Here is a 19026-nt window from a genome sequence, read left to right as displayed (position 1 = left end):
GTCCTGATTGGGTCTTTTTTTCCTTCCAGCAACTCCCATCCAACCTCCTGCAGGTGAGTTTCTCCTCTTCCCCCTCATCTCAACCCCTCCTACAAGTTATTGGTGGCTTTTAATGCCTTATTTGTTCCTTTTTTTGAAAAAACCATGCCTGAACAAAATCTCCTCCCTCGGGGAGGGAGCACCACAACGTTGTGGGCTGTTCTTCCTGACCCCCCTTCTTCTTTTGACGTTTCACAGAATTTCTGGCCAAGTGACCCCTAGGCTCCCCCCTTTGCTCCACCCCCATCCTAGCCCCATCTTCTCTGTTCACATGAATTGTCTGCAGGGAGGGGGGCTTCCCCTCTTGATTAACCCTCTAATTAAGACAATTAGGGAGAATTCCAGAATCCCCTGGAGAGGAAATGGGGAGGAATCCCTGAAATGGGCGGATTCTCCCTCTATCCGTCGCTGTCTGTCAACCATCTGGGCCTGCCTTGGGGGTGGGGGCTGAAAAGGATGAAAAATATGTTATTGACACTAAGAGTGTCTCTTTATCTTCTAATTTTCTTCCCCATCTCTTTTTCTACAGCACTCATGAATTAATCCTGCTCTCCGATGCAAAAGGATATTTTTTCTTTAGTGGCTGATGACTCTTTGTCCTGTTTGCAACCTCTGAGAAATGGAGGCTGAAGGTTGGGAGAGGAGGAGAATGGCAGCCTGGACCTTCTCCTGCTGAGCCCCTCCCCCCCAGCTTCCTTTCAGGGCCGCTCTTTCTTGGGAGGGAGGGGTGGAGACCATCTAGACCAGCCATCCTCAAACTACGGCCCGCCAATGCAAAGTATCTGGCCCGCGGAGTGGTGTGATTAAGCCCCGCCCCTCACCATGGGTCCTCTCTTCCAGGGAGCCAACTGGGAGGCCGGCTGAGGGGAGATCTTGCCGGTGCAGCCTTGAAAAGCAGCTCTGGGCTTGTAAAGTCCTGCTTTCAATTAAAAGTCTTTGAAAACAATTTAAACAGGAGCTTAGGGAGGAGAAAGGCAAATAAATGGACTGTTAAATTGGCCACACCCACCCTGTCACATGACCACTTAGCCACGCCCAGGGAGCAGTCTGCCACCCCCAACAGTCTGAGGGACTGAATCCGCCCCCTGTTCAAAAAGTTTGAGGACCCTGATCTAGACTGTCCCCAGGGACGCTGGGCCCACCTGTCTCCCCATCTCTCCTGGCTTTGAACCCACAGCAGCTTCATCTACATTATTCGTCCTCCGAGTCACTTCCCTTCGCTTTGCTCTAAAAGAATAAACTTTAGAAGCAGGAAAGCCTGGAATCCTCCCTTCCTTCCTCTTCATCCTCCTCCTCCTCTTTCCTGCCGTCACAGGAGGCTCCTCCCTCCGCTTCCTCTGGATCCACCATCCTGGCTACTTCGGGTCCGAAGGCAGAAGTGGTTCGGGAGGAGGGTGGGCAGATCTGGGGAGGGGAAGAGGTGGGACCCCCCTCCTGCTTGGAGGCCCCCTTGCTCTGTTTCCCCTCAAGCCCCCTTTGGAGGACCAGAATGCAAGCAGGCACAGTCCTCCCCAAGCACTTGTGGGGAGCCCTTTGGGGGAGCATCTCAGACTCCCCCCGCATTCACCCAGCCATTTGAGCCATTTGTCTCCTTCACAACCAGAGGGTCCTCCTCCGTTTTGGCACCCAACGACTCCTTCCCTCCCTCTCTCCCTCTTTGGGGCTCAGATTCTAATGGTTTATAGGGTCTCCTCTGTTCGATGGTATAAATGGTCAAGCAGGGGTTGGACTAGATGACCTCCAAGAAATTCACCTTCAGCCATTCCTGGTTTGCCCCGGAGGGGAAGACCAGTTCTGGGGGAAAGTGGGGGGGTTCAATGGAGCAGCCCTGAATGGAAGACCCCTCCCTTCTCCCCAGCATCCCCAGTTGACCCTGGGCAGCCCTCCAACTGAGCCTCCCCCCCTCAGAGCTCATCCAGACTGGCTCTGCAGGACTTTCACAGAGTTTCCCCCTCCCCTCCCTCATCTGGGGTCTTGGGGCCACCGCAGGAAGACTTGGCCAGGGCCGGATTTTCCTATAGGCTAACTAGGCTTCAGCCTAGGGCCTCAAGATCAAGAGGGGCCTACACAGTGGTGGGATTCTGGGGGTTCTAGGGGGTTCTGCCGAACCCTTTGTTAAATTGCTGGCTCGCCCACCCCTCGCCTCCCACCCGCGCGGCCCCAGCCTACCGTAGCCAGGGGTGGGCAACTGTGGCCCTTTTACAACCTGTGGACTTCAACTTCCAGAATTCCTGAGACAGCTTGGCTGCCTCAGGAATTCTGGGAGTTGAAGGCCACAGGTTGTGAAAGAGCCACAATTGCCCACCCCTTCCCTAGCCTGAGTTCCGCTGCCTGGGATCCATGTGGGCTGCCACGTGGTTCCCCACCGGCTCCGGACGCAAGAGAGCAGGATGGAGAAAGCAGCTTCCACGCCTTCGCTCACCCTCACTCTCTGCTCTGTTGGATCACCGGCCGTTCGCTTACCCCGCCCACTCCCCATCTATTGCTGCCTCCGATGGCTAGAGGGAAAAAAAACTTCAAATTCTTGCATGCGGGGCTTCAAAGGGCCGCCCTAGAGCCAGTGGTGCAGCCGAACCCTTTGTTAAATTGCTGGCTTGCCCCGCCCCTCCGCACCACTATTTATTGCCAATAAATAGTGGTGGGCGAGGGGCGGGGGAGCCAGCTATTTAACAAAGGGTTCGGTGTTTTTTTTGTAATTTTATTGGCCCCCGGAGCTTCAGCAGAGGCTAATTGGCCTCCCGGCTCTCAGCTGATTTGTCTCAGCTGTTTTGCTCAGGGCTCTTCTGCTTCCTTGCAAAGAGTGCTGATTTTTTTTCCCCCTAGCTATGCTGAGAAACGAAACTGAAACTGCTTTGCTGTTGCTGCTAGGTTGGAAAATTAGGCAGGCAGAATTATTTTCTTTTTCCTCACCAAAAAAGGTAGGTGCAAACAATGGGAAATTTAGGGAAAAAGAGGAGAGTTCAGAATTTTAAAACACAAAAGAAAAAAAGCTCTATTTAACTAGGGAATTGTAATAATTGAGATACTATTAATTGTATATTTCTGAAAGCAGAAATGGTTAAGTTGTGGTTTGGAGGAATATATGGGGGAAATTATTTGGTTTATTATTATTGGTAAATATAATTAATGGATTTGTAAGAAATTGGATTGCATGGAAATAATTGGAATATTCATGTTCATATTGATTAATATACAAAAAAGGTAGTTATATAACTAATTGATTTATATTAAAATGTTGAATTTATATTAAACAACTAATATTACATAATTAACCAATGTGAGGATGGATATAAAAATAGATGACAATGGGAAGGGGTATAATATAGAACAGAAGGGAAAAATTGAATTTGATTAAGATTAGAGATGAGGATGAAGGGTAATATTGGTTTTTTACAAAAATAGATGAGGAATAAATATGGCAAAAAGGAAATATAGAAATTGTAAATTTAATTGAAATGACTAAACACTGTTTAAATTTGTGAACCGGCCAAATACTCTGTTCAAAGAAAATACATTGTATGTTTGTAGGTGTGTTTCTAATTATTGTCATTTATTCATATTTGTTCTCTTTTATTCTTTAAAGTTTAACAATTCATTCTTTATCTTAATATCTTTATATTTGTTTGGGGTTGGCTTTTTTCCCTTTCATCTTTTTTATTGTACAGCAATCTTTCTCCTCAAACCTACCACCTCTCTCTTTTCTTTCCTTCTTACTTTCCCTTCCCCCCCTCTTCTCTGCTCCCTACTTCCTCTTCCTTTCTCCTTCTCCTCCTCTCTTCCTCCCTCTCTTACCCTCACTCCTACTCTAATTTCCATTCCTTCATCCCTCTCTAATGCTGTATCCTTTAATGCATATGGACTACTCAGAGGGCTGAAAAAGTTATTTCTGACTGGTCCTCGCACTTTTGACCAGTCCTCGAACTTACGACTGTCCTCACATTTTACGTTTTTGCCCTATCTTGTCACGATGGTGAAGAGAAGCAGTTGTGAAATGAGTGACATGGTTGTTAAGAAAGCTGCACGGGCATAAATGTGAGGATGGTCATAAGTGTGAGGACCGGTCAAAAGTACGAGGCCCAGTCAGATATGACTTTTTTCAGCCCTCTGGGTAGTCCTTTTGTGCATATGGACTACTCAGAGGGCTGAAAAAGTTATTTTTGACTGGTCCTCGCACTTTTGACCAGTCCTCGAACTTATGACTGTCCTCACATTTTACGTTTTTGCCCTATCTTGTCACCATGTTGAAAAGAAGCAGTTGTGAAATGAGTGACATGGTTGTTAAGAAAGCTGCATGGGCATAAATGTGAGGATGGTCATAAGTGTGAGGACCGGTCAAAAGTGCGAGGCCCAGTCAGAAATGACTTTTTTCAGCCCTCTGAAAAAAGTCTATGCACATAGCCATGCCCACCCGGTCACATGACGAGCTACCCATGCCTACACAGTCACGTGACCAGCTAGCCACACCCACCCAATCACATGATTGCCAAGCCACACCCCCAACTAAGCCACGCCCACAGAACCTGTTGTTAAAAAAATTGAATCCCACCACTGGTGAAAGGGCCTCATAAGTGGAATAGCCTAGGGCCTCTTTCAATCTAAATCCGGCCCTGGACTCGGCCGCTGTGTGATGGGAGGAATTTTCCCAAAGACGGAGAAGAGTTGGGCTCCTGTGGGCAATGCCTCCCCTTGCAAGGCCGCGTGGGAGAACGTGGAGGAGGCTCAACCCCAAAGGTCCCAATGGCAGAAAAACCCTCAGGAACCTCCTGAGGTAAATCTCTCACAGGCCACGGAAGAAAAAGGCGGGAAAAGGGAGAAACGCCCCCTTTCCACCCAGAGCAGCCGAAAAACCCTCAGGAACCTCCTGAGGTAAATCTCCCACAGGCCACGGAAGAAAAAGGCGGGAAAAGGGGGAAACAACCCCTTTCCACCCAGAGCAGCCAATCGGAGTGCAGATCCCCTCAGGCAGGAGCCCCCCCAGGCTCTCAAGGACAACGGGGAGTTTGGCACCATCGTCCACTTTCCTCTTCCAGCTTTTGGACTGGAGAGCTTCACATCTGAAGGCTTCAAAAGAAACAGATGTAATAGAAGGGGATATTAAAAAAAAAAGAACCACACTGCCATAGAAACGCAAAGGAAGAAAGAGGAAAACCTCCTTCAATGCATTTGGGTTGAGATAAAAGAGGAGAAAAGAGGGATGGGGGAATATTCGGAGCCTCCCAACCAACCAGAGGAAAGAGATGGAAGTTTCTGTGAATTAGCCGAGGCCCGGAGGAAGCTCCCCCCAAGAGTCATGGGGGGCTTGGACTCCCCTGGCCTCACCTGGGAGGCAGGTTCTGGGCCTGGTGGAAGAGGAAAGAGGCTCCTGGGAAACCCAGCAGACCAGAGGCCGCCTTGAAAGCAGCCCCCCCTCCTTTCCCCCCATACGGGGCCTTTGCCACCAGGGGAGGGGAGACCCTGGACGGGGCCTTCTCCAACCCCCAGGGAGCCTTGAAAGCCACCCCTCCCCCTCCTCCTCCTGGCCCCTCCGATCCTCTCTCTGGGAGGCTCCCGTCAGCATAGAAGCCTTGGTGAATCAGAGAGGACCCAGGAGAGAACTAGGGAGACTGTGGCCGGCAGAAGCCGTGGAGGCTCTACGAGAAGATTCCTTCAAGGACAGAAATTGGAAGGTATTTAAAGAGGCTGCAATGAATGGACAACACACTGATGGGAACAAATACGCTTCTACTGTCTGCTTATATTCAAAATATAAGGGTTAGGGTCTATCTAGCTATGTATCTGAAATTTATATAGCCACCCATCTCACAAGTGTCACATACAACAAAGCTAAAAACAGGTAATTTACATGACAGGATTAAAAAAAACATTCACAGCAATAAAAAATACTTTAAAAAGAAGGAATAGTAGGCGAAGAGTCACTTTTCAGCGCCATTGTAACTTCAAAAGGTCACTAAATGAACCGTCATAAGTCAAGGACTCCTTTCTTCAATGGGCTTTAACTGATGGAGAAAAGGACTAGAGAGCTATAATGAGGTGGTGGGGAAGGGCCCCTTCAGCCGCTTCCAATGGGGCAGAGGACCTTGTGGCTGCCCCACCTGCAGACTCAGCCATGGGGCGGAGGAGGAGGAGGGGAGTCCCTGAGCTGCCCTGATGAAGAATCGAGGTTTGTTGCCTGCTGGATCCTGGCCAGTTTCTCAGTTCTGCTTCGGAGGAGCCCAAAGCTTCATGCTGGGGAAGCGAAGCCCAAACGCCTCTGCAGCTGTTGGGGGCTGGAGAAAGAAGGGCTGCTCTGTGTGGGGGGGGGCGTGGGGGGTGTCAGGAAGAACTCAATCAAAGTCTTGTGGGGGAGGGGAAACCTGAAAAGAGCCTAGAAGTTCTGCTTTGATCAGGAGAGCGATGGGATCCCACCAGAGTCTCTCTGGATCTGGGGCCAATTTTGTGTGACTGGCTGTGTCCAAACACACAATTGTGGGGCAGGTTCGGACTCTGCCGCCTCCTTCAGCTGCAGGGGGGGACCCAGTTCTGGCCTGCTGAGGCTGGTGCTGCCTCCCCACCCCCATCCCAGGAGAGGATCCAGGCCACCTCAGGATAGGCGCCCTGTGGGATGTCTGCCTGCTGCAGGTGGGAGAGGGTGGGGGCTCTGAGCCCTGGTCTGATCTGGCATCACCAACCATTAGCTGGCATTTGATCCTCAGCCCTCAACAGCTGGCAGCTGCCCAGCCTCCGATGCCCTCACCCAGCTGAGAGAGATGGGCCTGGTGAGCCTGAGGATGGGAGACCACCAGGAAGCCTCTGGGCTGCTGTATAGGCTGAAACTTCCCCAAGACAAGGAGGGAGAAGCTTCAGGCCCTCCTCGAACTCCCCTCCCTCAACAGATTCACTTCCCATTCCTCTCTCAGCCTTGCCTGATCTCCCTGGATCTCTCCTCCCCCTCCCCCCTTTCTCAGTTCCTGGAAGAGGAGCCCAGTTCCCCTTGTCCAGAGAGGGGGGAGAAGGGGAGAGTGGAGCCGAATGCAGAAATCCTAAAGGGGGGCAACAAGGGGGTCTCCCCTTCCTTGGTCCTTGCCCCCACCTCTAACCTCAGTAGCCTTTTAGCTTTTCCCACCTTCCCGAGGCTCAGGGCACAAGGGAGGTCATTGGGGGTCTCCAAGCCCCCTTGCCCGCCTCCCCTGGGGCCGATCCCCCCTTTCCTGCCGCTCTCTGGTGCCTGAGGAAGCCCGACCCCCAGTCCTGCGTCCGGAGGAGGAAATGTTGCCCACGCAGAGCAGAACGGAGAACCAGCGCCTCTGCAGCTGTTGGGGGTTGGAGACAGAAACTCTGTGTGTGTGTATTTGTGTATGTGTATGTGTGTGTGTCAGAGGGAACTCAGAGAAAATCGCAATATTTGGGGGGTTGGAAGCATGAAAGGGGCCCAGAGGTTCTGCCTGGGTCAGGTGAGGGATGGAGGCCCCACAGAGGCTGCCTGGAACTGGGGCTGACTGTGTGTGAGTGGCTGTGTCAGATACACAACTGTGGGGCAGATGCGGACTCTGCCGCCTCCTTCAGCTGCTGGGGGGGACCTGGCTCTGGGCTGCTGAGGCTGGTGCTGGGCCAGGGGGGAGTTTGACCCCTCCAGCCCCCCATCCCTGGAAAGGACCCAGGCCAGTGGTGAAATCTAAAATTTGTTACTACTGGTTCTGTGGGCGTGTCTTATTTTATGGGTGTGGCTTGATGGTCATGTGACAGTTCTTTAGGACTTAGCAGAGGTCCTGGTCTACCAGGCTTTTAACTGCTTGCAGAGCTGTACCGATCTATCCATTTATTTTTTGCAGGCACTGATCTACTCATTTGTTTTCTTTTAACACTGATCAGCTGTAGGGCGGCCCTTTGAAGCCCCACGGCAGGAGTTTAAACAGCTTTTTTCCCCTCTAGCCATCAGCTGGGACTCAGGAGGCAGCAATAGATTGGGGGTGGGACCAAATAAAAGGTAAGAATAACGCGGGTGGGGGGGCTGCGGGGGGAGGGGGCACGGGGGGAGGGGCAGAACCAGTTCGGTGACATCATATCATCACCGCTACCGGCTCGGGAGAACCGGGCCGAACCGGGAGGAACCCACCACTGGAGGGCAGGGATTTTTGCTACCGGTTCTCCGAACCACCCGCCTCCATCGCTACTGGATCGGGCGATCTGGTACGAAGCGGGAGCATTTCACCCCTGATCCAGGCCACCTCTGGACCCACAAAGCTCTTTAAATAGGATCTGGAATTCAGGATCTCTCTAAGCCGCCTTTGCGTAACTCACAGGAACCTGAATCTCCCAAAGACTAGAAAAAATGTTTTCTATGGATGAAGTGAAAGAGGAGAAGAAGAAACAGAAGGTTTCCTTTTGGGATAGTTTGGGGTGGGGGGGAGATTTCCAGACTGTGATGGTTAAAAGGCTGTAATCCTATAGTGGAGGAAATAGGATCCCTGAAGTCCTCAGGATTTCTATTAACATTCCAGGTTATTCTATAAATTATGAATTTATTCTTCGGTTTAATATACTGTCCCTCCCTCCATCCTTCCTAAATAATCCTGAAATCTTTTCCAAGGAAGAAAATCCGCTCAGATCCTCTGACACATCATATCTGTGGATATGGATGTTCTTCTTCTTCTTTTGGGGAAATATTTCCTTCAACTCCTCTCCAGAAGAACTAAATTCATCTCAGAGAACTTGGGAACTTTGACCAGAGGAAAGAAGAGATTTATTCCTAACCCCACCTGGAAGCCCCTTCTGGACTTTGTGCAGAAAAAAAATGAAATCTGGACTTTTGGGATTTACTGATTAAATTAAGTTGTTGGTATAAAAGTGGTTAATATTTACTTATAGAAGAAATAAAAACCGAGGCTACAATTTCACTTTGTATTTTATTATGCTGGGGAAAGTTTTTTCCCCTCTTTTTTCCTTTTGCCCTTTATCCCCCACTTCTCCTTCCCCTTCCTTTCCCTTCCTCATTTCCCTAATACTTTTATTTTCCATTTTATGCCCTTATAATCTTCATGAAACATCATAAAATGGAGCCTTTTGTTTTAGGGGCCTTCCTGTTCCACAGCCAAAATAGGCAAATCTCATCACAATCTGCACAATCAGATGGCAAAATTTCTTCCAAAATGTCACTTTATATATTTCTCTGCTGAAAGTAGAGATTGTTGTGCATTATGGCAAAGATGTGGACGTTCTCCGAGGAAAGGAGCGCAAAGCAGAGGAGAAACAGCCGAACTTCATTCCGGGATCTTCATCCGGGGCTGCTTTGCAAGGAAAAGGGGGATCCCGACCCACAGAAAGGAAGAAAGAGGGAGATTCCTACACAGCCGGGGTTCAGGGGCGGGAAACCTGAAGGAGCCGGTCCGTCCAGACGTTCTGAGCAAGGGAGACGCGTGTTTCAAGGAAGGGAAACGCCCTTTTCTCCTGTAAAGCCAAGAGATCCCTACGGAGATTCCCCCGTGAAGGGGGAGGATCCCGCTGGATTAGGAGGGATCCCTGCAGATCCTGCGTGGACTGTCAGCTGAGGGTTTTCCTGGCTTCCCTTCGGATTGGGGGGAGCGTGTGACCCCCAAGTCCTGGCTGGCTGTGGGGCTGCGCCTCCCCCCTTGTCATCCAGCGCAGCTGCTGGGGGCTCCCTCCTCCCATTCTGAGCCCCGAAGGACCCTCGAGCTCTGGATCCACTTTGCCCTCCTGGACTCTCCGCAGCTCCAGCTTAGGCTCCTTCTGGGCACGGTGGGAACTCAGAGGGCATCTAGTCCGCCCCTCCAGTCCAGGCGCCCAGAGAAAGGGAGATTGGAGGAGAATCATAGGGGGGGGGGATGGGGGCAAAAGGAAGAGGAGATTCTCCTCCGGAGCTGGCATGAAAGACCCCCCCAGATTGCAGCCCCCCAAGACTGAAGGGATTCCCCTCCCCCACTTTCTCCGCTTCTCTCTCTGAGCCGAACTATCTCCTGTATCGGGCGAAGTCAAGGGAGGCTCTGCCCGGAGACCGATGACGCTGCAGAAGGGAGGATTCCCATTGGTCCTCCTGCTCTTTGAGGACTCTCCCTCTTCCAAAGTCCGAGGAAACCTCCTCCCCCCCTCCAGACCCTCCGATTCCTCCTCTGGGGCTGGGAGCGTCTTTCTCCCCCCTTTGGGGCGCTTGTGGGGCAGCAGCCATGGCTTTTCCTGGGGTCCCCCTGATGCTGCTGCTGGGGGCGCTGGCCCGGATCCCCGGAAGCGAAGGGGGGAAGGAGACCCCCGGTAAGGAGGGGGCTGGGCGGGGGAGGAGGGGGCTGGGAAGGACCCCGGAGAGGGGAAGAAAGCCGATGGGTCCCCAGAGCCTCCAACAACCTCGATCTCTGCGTGGTCTCCTCCCCCTTCCTCCCCACATCCACCCCCCCCAGGAGGACGGAGAGGGACCCCTCGCCCCTTCCCCGATTGTAACCGCAGTGGGGGTCGCATCTCTCTCACCCCTCCCCCAGGGCCTGGGTGGGAGGGGGCTGCAGGGAAAGAGGAAGGGGAGGAAAAGCGAAAGCGAAAGAGGGAAACTGAGGCATTTTCAGCCCTGAATCCCCAGAAGGGAAAAGAGACATTTGAGCAAAAGTCTTTGGGCTTCTTCAGAAACTTCACTGTCTGTGAACTGCAGGGGGTCTTTTTGGGGAGGGGGAGAGGAGTCAGGAGTCCCCCAAAGGGAGGGAGATGGGCCGAAGATTCAGGGGAAGAAGAAAAGGGGGGAGAGACGGAGGGAAGGTGAGGACTGAAGGGCTGGGAGACCCCAGGAGAGTCGGTCTAGATGTCCTCATTGTGGCCCCTCCCCATAGGAAGAGAGAGTGGGGGGGATGGATGTTACTTTCTCTCCAGCCCTCCCCCCCCCATCCTTCCTGCCCCTTGAGATCCAACCTTCCCTGCAGAGACTGAATGGGATCGCTGGACCGGTTGAGCTTCTGCCTGCCTTTTCCCACCCCTCCCCCTCTTTCCTCCCCTCCCCCCTCCAGACCCCCCAGGAAGCCTCCCTTCCTCTCTGGGACTGAGAGTTCCCGCTCCCTCCTCCAGGGGGCGTCTTTCGCCAGTCTGTCCAAGAAAAGTCCCCCGCCGCCCTCCCCCTTCCCACGTCGGTCCCCCCCTCCTTTACCAGCGGCTGGGAACGATGGTCCCTGGAGTCCCTCCTGACGGCCTTCCTCCCCCTCGCAGCCCATTTCCTGGCCCAGTGGAAGGTCGAGTGCCGCTTCCTCAACGGGACGCAGCGGGTGAGATACCTGGACAGGCTCTTCTACGACCGGCAGGAGACCAGCTACTTCGACAGCGACCTCGGGAAGTACGTGGCCGTCACTCCGTTGGTGCAGCCCGATGTGGACAGGTGGAACAGGGATGAGCAGCGCCTGCAGTACCAGAAGGCCTCCGTGGATCGCTTCTGCCGGCACAACTACGAGACTCTCCAGGGCGGCCCTGTGATTGGCCGGAGAGGTGAGTTCGGGGGGGGGAGAGAGTTTGGGGGGGAGTTTGGGGGAGGGGATCTTCTTTTCCTTCCCTTGATTGAGACTCTCCCGGGTGAAGATTTAGTGGTTCTTTCAAAAGCAAGGATGACTCCAATTCAGTGGAAAAATCAATTAATTGATTCATGAAGAGACGAATTAAAAGGCTTCAGGGGATTCAGGCTGCCTCCCCCTCTCTGCCCCCCCCCAGCAAAGCCCCAGAGCCCCATTGGGACCCCTTTCCAGAAGGCCAGTAAGGGGGGGTCTCCCTCCCTCTCTGGGCCTTTGGGATTTTAGGATAAAAAAAAAAAAGAATCTTCAAAGGGAATCCATGAAATCCTTTCTCTCCAGGTCTCCGTTCTCTCTATTCTTTATTCGGAGTCATTTCCACTCCCGCATCTTTTCAATCCAATAAATCAGTAAATAAAATAAACAAATATATAAAATTAAATAAATAAATGAAATAAATAAATGAAAATTAAATAAATGAAAAGCTAAATAAATAAATAAAAACCTAATAAATAAAATAAATAACTAATAAAATAAACTAAAGAAAGAATAATAAATTAACTAAATATTAAAAAAATTAATAAATAATAAACTAACTAAATAATAGAATAAATAATAAACTAATAATAGCAATAAATAAACTAAACAATAAAATCAATCAATCAATCCAGATAGAATTTATCATTGTGAATCAAACCCTAATCAGGCGGAATCCTGGTCTGGCGTTTCCTCTGCCTTGAGCAGAAGCTGATTCAGAGGCTGAGAAATTTCGTTCATCCAATTTTGGGGGTCCGGGAAAAAAGCCCCCCCTGGAGCCCCCTTTTTGGTCACAGACTCAGCTTCCCCTGCAGCCAAATCCCTTCCGTCGTCCTTCCTGGGGAGGCTCCGGATTTGGGGGAGAGAGTCCAAAAACTCCCACAAACCTTAAATCTGAATTTTGGGTCCTAAGAAACACATCCTCCTTCCATTCAACTCTGAAGCAGGGATTCTTTAATTCTCTGTCACATTCCTTGCAAATTGCCTAGATTTGTTTTTGTAATTTACATTCTCTGTGTAATAATATATTTTATTTACTTCTCTCAATTGATAAGAGAATCACAGGCCAAGCATTGTGGAAATCAAGGATTTCAGCTGCACTTTCTGCAATTCGGCCTTTCCAGGGAAATTTTACCCCTTTGATGGAAAAATCTTTCAAGCATCCCCACTTAAGAATTGCTTAAGTCTGAGGTTCCCATTGGGAGCCCAGGAAACTCTCAAAACATCCTTTCTAAGGTAGGTGAAATGAGGACCCAGTTGTGGGGGCAATAAGCTGACTTTGTATAAATATACAAAAGGATGAAGGCTATTGCTGAGCACATTGTAAGCCGCCCTTAGTCTTCGGAGAAGGGCGGCCTATAAATCAAATTAAAAAAAAAAAAAACATAATCTCTTGCCACAGAATTAAATAAGATATTTCTTCCATAAGAGAAAAAAACAGCCCATCCTAAGAGAGAAAGATTTTTTAGAGGGAGATCCTTTTGCTCCTTCCCTAAATTATTCAACATTTCAGGAGAACCGACAGAGATTTTATTCTCCAGATATTTAATTTGGAGGCAAAACTCATTTTCACTCCTAAATTCTTCCCAGCAAAGCTAGGAGGAGGATCACATCCCTGGAATAGGATATTAGAATTTAGAATAGAATAGAATAGAATAGAATTCTTTATTGGCCAAGGGTGATTGGAGACACAAGGAATTTGTCTGGGTGCCTATAATTTAGTAAATAAATAAACAATATTCTCTCCAATTTGAGAGATTGTTTGAAACATCTTTACCACCAAAGAGAATGTATTTCTGGAGATAATAATCCCCTGATTGATAATATTCAAGATTTAATTATTTCTTACTATCAATTCAACATTCTTGTTGTCTGGCATATTTGAAATAATTCTCATTCCAGCAATATTTAACATGGAAATTTCCTCACTTCTACTAATTTAGCTAATGAGTTTTGATGACCCCTGAAATTGGCCCAAAAATCCCCTCCCAATTGTGTGGGTGTTGTGAGTGTGTCTCTTTTGTGGGTCCCTCAGGGCCTCCCTCCCCCTCCCTCCTTTTGTGGGTCTCAGGGGGGATTTTCCATTCAGGGAAAGGAGATTCATCAGCTTCAGATAGTTGGTTCAGCTCCAGTTGAGGAGACCTGAAATCATTGGATGTTTCTTGAGTCTCTTTGGGGGAATTTTCTCTTTATTTTTCCTTCTGAGCTGACTTTTCTCTCCGGAGAGATCCGGGCGTCTCCTTCCCCCGAGAGGCCAAAGCTTTTCTCTGGCCACCAAGAGAGGCTCTCAACCTTCCCTCAACTCTCCCCAGAATCAATTCAGCCTCCATTTCTCTGGGAAAAATCATATCTGAGTCTTGTTTCTTGTTCAATGGCTGCAACAAAGGAGCATCTCCCTAATGGCAACACTTTTATCCCAAATCTTCCAAAATCTGCATCGATTCTATGGGTGCTTGATCAGAAAGAAAAATGTAAATCTGGATCATATTTTTTTACTGCATTAGGCATCAAAGGTGATATTAAAAATGAATCTTGAACATCAAAGTGTGAGGCAGAGAAAATGTATTGTGTATTCCTGCTGTTTTAGCTTGAGAGGTCTCCAAATGTTGATTAAATTAAATTCCTGGATGGACAGAAGGAGAAAGTTGTGTCTGGGAGGGGTGGGGGGTGTTTAAAAAGAAAAAGAAATCTTGATCCGATCCAACAGTGGATCCAGGAGAGAATTAAAACCTTTCTCCAGCAACTCCCATCTGATCAAATGGGAACCACCAAATAGTACATTTTTGTATAAAATTAAATTTATTTTGGGTTGGGCCATAAAAATTATTCATGCCACCTGAGAATCTCCTTGTTTACCTACTTAAATTAATCTCTTTGAATTGAAGATGTTTCCAATAAAAATGCCGAATTCAAACTTAATGTGATCCTCATCTTTATCTTTATCTTCCTTTATCTTTCTTTAATTATTATACCGCCCTACTCCCGAAGGACTCAGGGCGGTGAACAGCCAAATAGTAAAATACATAAATACAAAATTTAAAAACAGGATAAAATCGGATTAAACAATTTGGCCCAGACAAATTAAAACACCCCAATCATTTAAAAAACAGATTAAAATTTGCATATTAAAAAGAAAGGAGGGAAAAGATTAGGCCAGGCCCGCCTGGTGGAATAAAAAGGTCTTCAAAGCGCGGCAGAAGGTGCGCAGATCTGGGATCCTCCGTATCTCCGGGGGGAGCTCATTCCAGATAGTAGGTGCCCCCACAGAGAAGGCCCTCCCACTGGGGGCCGCCAGTCGACATTGTTTGGCTGACAGCACCTGGAGGAGCCCCTCTCTATGAGAGCGTACTGGCCAGTGGGAGGCTATTGGTGGTAGTAGGCGGTCCCATAGGAAACCAGGTCCTAAGCCATGGAGCGCTCTAAAGGTGGTAACCAAAACCTTGAAGCGCACCCGGAAGACCACCGGGAGCCAGTGCAGCTCGCGCAGGAGAGGTCTTACATGGGAACGCCATGTCGCTTCCATTACCACCTGCGCGGCCGCACTCTGTGCCAGTTGGAGCCTCCGGGTGCTCCTCAAGGGGAGCCCCATGTAGAGAGCGTTACAATAGTCCAGGCAAGAAATGACGAGGGCATGAATGACCGTGCGTAAGGGTCCAGAAAGGGACGCAACTAGCGAATCAGGCGAACCTGATGAAAAATTCTCCCGGTCACGACCATCAAATGCTCTTCTAAAGACAGCCGTGAATCCAGGAGGATGCCCAAGTTGTGAACCCTGTCTGTGGGGGCCAATGATTCGCCCCCAATAGTCAGTGATGGCACCAACTGACTATATTGGGATGTCGGAAACCATAGCCACTTGGTCTTGGACGGGTTGAGCCTGAGCCTGTTTCTCCCCATCCAGATCCGCATGGCCTCCAGGCACCCGGACATCACTTCAAGGGCATGGTTGGGGTGGTCTGGGGTGGAGATGTACAGCTGGGTGTCATCAGCGTACTGGTGGTACTTCACCCCGAAATCAGGGATTATCTCGCCCAGCAGCTTCACATAAATGTTGAACAGGAGGGGCGAGAGGACCGACCCTTGCTGTACCCCACATATGAGGGGCCTCGGGGTTGACCTCTGCCCCCCTGTCAACACAGACTGCGACCGGTCAGAGAGAAAGGAGGAGAACCACCGCAACACAGTGCCTCCCACCCCTAACTTTTCCAACCGGTGCAGCATGATACCATGGTCGATGGTATCAAAAGCCGCTGAGAGGTCTAACAGGACCAGGACAGAGGAGCATCCCCTGTCCTGAGCCCTCCAGAGATCATCTACCAACGAGACCAATGCCGTTTCCATGCTGTACCTAGGCCTGAAGCCCGACTGGAATGGATCCAGATACGTTGTTTCATCCAGGTGCTGGGGGAGCTGTTGCACAACCACACTCTCAACCACCTTCACCACAAAGCAAAGGTCGGAGACCGGATGATAATTAGCCAACATTGCCGGGTCCAGGGAAGGCTTCTTTTTTTTTTTTTTAATTGAAAAAGTTTTATTGGTGAAACAAACACAGTTTTCCCACAACCCTCCCACCCAACCCCCCTCCCCCTCCCCGACTTCCCAGAGCAGAACACAAGGTATTTCTATTAACTTTTAACAATAAACTAAATTGCTTAACCAACCTCAAGAAACCTTCCCTGGACCCGGCAGTGTTGGCAAATTATCGTCCAGTCTCCAACCTTCGCTTCATTGCGAAGGTTGTTGAGAGTGTGGTAGCGCGACAACTCCCCCAGTACCTGGATGAATCGTAGTATCTGGATCCGTTCCAGTCGGGCTTCAGGCCTGGGTACAGCACGGAAACGGCATTGGTCGTGTTGGTTGATGATCTCTGGAGGGCTCAGGACAGGGGTTGTTCCTCTGTCCTGGTCCTATTAGACCTCTCAGCGGCTTTTGATACCATCGACCATGGTATCATTCTTCACCGGCTAGAGGAGTTAGGGGTGGGGGGCACCGTCCTACGGTGGTTCTCCTCCTTTCTCTCTGACCGGTCGCAGTCTGTGTTGACAGGGGGGCAGAGGTCGACCCCGAGGCCCCTTGTATGTGGGGTGCCACAAGGGTCGGTCCTCTCGCCCCTTCTGTTCAACATTTATGTGAAGCCGCTGGGTGAGATCATCCGTGGTTTCGGGGTGAAGTACCACCAGTACGCTGATGATACTCAGCTGTACATCTCCACCCCGGACCACCCCAATGATGCCCTTGAAGTGATGTCCCGGTGCCTGGAGGCCGTGCGGATCTGGATGGGGAGAAACAGACTCAGGCTCAACCCATCCAAGACCGAGTGGCTGTGGTTTCCGACATCCCGATATAGTCAGTTGGTGCCATCACTGACTATTGGGGGCGAGTCACTGGCCCCCACGGAGAGGGTTCGCAACTTGGGTGTCCTCCTGGACTCATGGCTGTCTTTAGAAGAGCACATGACGGCCGTGGCCAGGGGGACTTTTTATCAGGTCCGCCTGATTCGCCAGTTGCGTCCCTTTCTGGATCGGGACTCGTTAAATACGGTCACTCATGCTCTCGTTACTTCCCGCTTGGACTACTGCAATGCTCTCTACATGGGGCTCCCCTTGAGGAGCACCCGGAGGCTCCAGCTGGTCCAGAATGCGGCCGCACGGGTGGTTATGGGAGCGACGTGGCGCTCCCATGTGACCCCCCTCCTGCACGAGCTGCACTGGCTCCCGGTGGTCTTCCGGGTGCGCTTCAAGGTTTTGGTTACCACCTTTAGAGCGCTCCATGGCATCGGACTGGGGTATCTACGAGACCGCCTTCTGCTACCAATAGCCTCTCACTGACCAGTACGCTCCCATAGAGAGGGGCTCCTCAGGGTGCCGTCGGCCAAACAGTGTCGACTGGTGGCCCCCAGGGGGAGAGCCTTCTCTGTGGGGGCACCTACCATCTGGAACGAGCTCCCCCCAGAGATACGGAAGATCCCGGACCTGCGCACGTTTCGCCGTGCTCTCAAAACTTTTCTATTTCAGCAAGCTGGCCTGGCCTAACTCCCATTTTTTAAATTTTTTAAATTTTTTAATTTGTGATTTTATAAATTGGGTGTTTTAATCTGTGTTTCGGCTGAAATATTTAATAATTTTAAGGGATTTTTTAAATATTTGTATTATCTGTATTTTATCTTGGCTGTTCACCGCCCTGAGTCCTTTGGGAGTAGGGCGGTATAGAAATTTGATTAATAAATAAATAATAATAATAAACCATTAAACTAACACCCTCTAAAAAAAAATTCTTAACCCCCCATAGATAAAATCTACTTCTTAGACATAATCCTTCTAACATCACTTATATAGCGCTTATACAGTTTAAAAAAATCATTCATGCTATTTGATATTTTTTAGTCTGATACCTATTTTGAATATAATCAATCCATCTTCTTCAGTCCTGTCTATACCTTTCTTGTGTGTGATCCTTCAAATATGCTGAAATTTTAGCCATTTCAGCTAAAGTAGTTACTTTCAATATCCAGTCATCAATAGTAGGCAAAAAGTCCTTCTTCCAATGTTGTGCTATCAACAATCTTGCTGCTGTTATCAAGTTCAAAATCAGTTTAGTCTCTGCAACTGTACAGTCCGTAGTTATACCCAATAAAAACAACTGCGGAGTAAATTTCAGTCTTTTTTTAAAAATATTCTGCATCACCCACCAAATCTTTATCCAAAATGCTTTGATTTTTTTACAAGTCCACCATATATGATAATAAGTTGCATCATCACAGTCACATCTCCAACATTTAGCTTGCACATTAGGATACATACATGATAATTTTTTTGAATCTAAATGCCATCTATAAAACATTTTATAGAAGTTTTCTCTTAAATTTTGTGCTTGTGTAAATTTCACATTTCTAATCCAAATCTTTTCCCAAGTCTCCATCATCACTGGCTCTTGAAAATTTTGTGCCCATTTAATCATGCAATCTTTAACCAGTTCCAGAGTTTATTTCCAATAAAGCATTATACAACCTTTTAATATGCACTTGTTTTTGATCTCTAATTTGTTTTACCAAATTCTCCTCATTTTGCACGAAGCCAGTTTTTTGATCTTCCTTCCATCTAGCTTGAAGCTGGCCGTACTGAAACCATGTATAAATTATACTTTCTTCTCTCAATGTATCTAAAGATTTCAAATACATTACCCCCCTTTCCACAATAAGAAGCTCTTTATAAGTAATCACCTCCTGTTTTTGTTCTATACTTATATTTTCTATTGCATGTCTAGGATTTGCCCATACAGGTATCTTATAATTTGACTTATATTGATATTTTTTCCAAACCCTCAACAAAGCATTTCTAAGTATATGGGCCTTAAATACTTTATCCACTTTTTTGTCATATAACAAATAGGCATGCCATCCATATAACAAATCATAACCTTCTAGATTCAAAATTCTCCCCTCAGTTAAATTAAACCAATCACTAATTTGTGATAAGACCGCTGCTTC

General features: G+C 48.9%; 2 protein-coding genes and 1 long non-coding RNA gene across 4 annotated transcripts in view; 2 read left to right on the top strand and 1 right to left on the bottom strand.

The window, feature by feature from the left end:
• The window catches only part of LOC117660204 (H-2 class II histocompatibility antigen, E-S beta chain-like), a 325613-nt gene that overhangs the window by 102526 nt on the left and 204061 nt on the right, over positions 1-19026 (bottom strand). The gene's annotated exons all lie outside the window — the stretch shown is intronic.
• On the top strand, positions 4-1295 carry LOC148116120 (uncharacterized). Its single transcript, XR_015731851.1, has 2 exons — positions 4-53; positions 569-1295. It is a non-coding gene; the product is annotated as an uncharacterized LOC148116120 (long non-coding RNA).
• The window catches only part of LOC117658763 (uncharacterized), a 45611-nt gene continuing 31251 nt past the window's right edge, over positions 4667-19026 (top strand). The window contains exons 1-5 of the mRNA XM_087888278.1: positions 4667-4905; positions 4972-5117; positions 9656-9771; positions 10098-10281; positions 11212-11484. Of these exons, the coding sequence (XP_087744404.1) occupies positions 4667-4905; positions 4972-5117; positions 9656-9771; positions 10098-10281; positions 11212-11484 (958 nt within the window). The remainder of the gene's footprint in view (positions 4906-4971; positions 5118-9655; positions 9772-10097; positions 10282-11211; positions 11485-19026) is intronic.

Source organism: Pantherophis guttatus, chromosome 2, assembly GCF_059756535.1.
Source record: "Pantherophis guttatus breed Tessera chromosome 2, ASM5975653v1, whole genome shotgun sequence".
Taxonomy (NCBI): domain Eukaryota; kingdom Metazoa; phylum Chordata; class Lepidosauria; order Squamata; family Colubridae; genus Pantherophis; species Pantherophis guttatus.
This window is presented reverse-complemented; position numbering and strand designations above follow the sequence as displayed.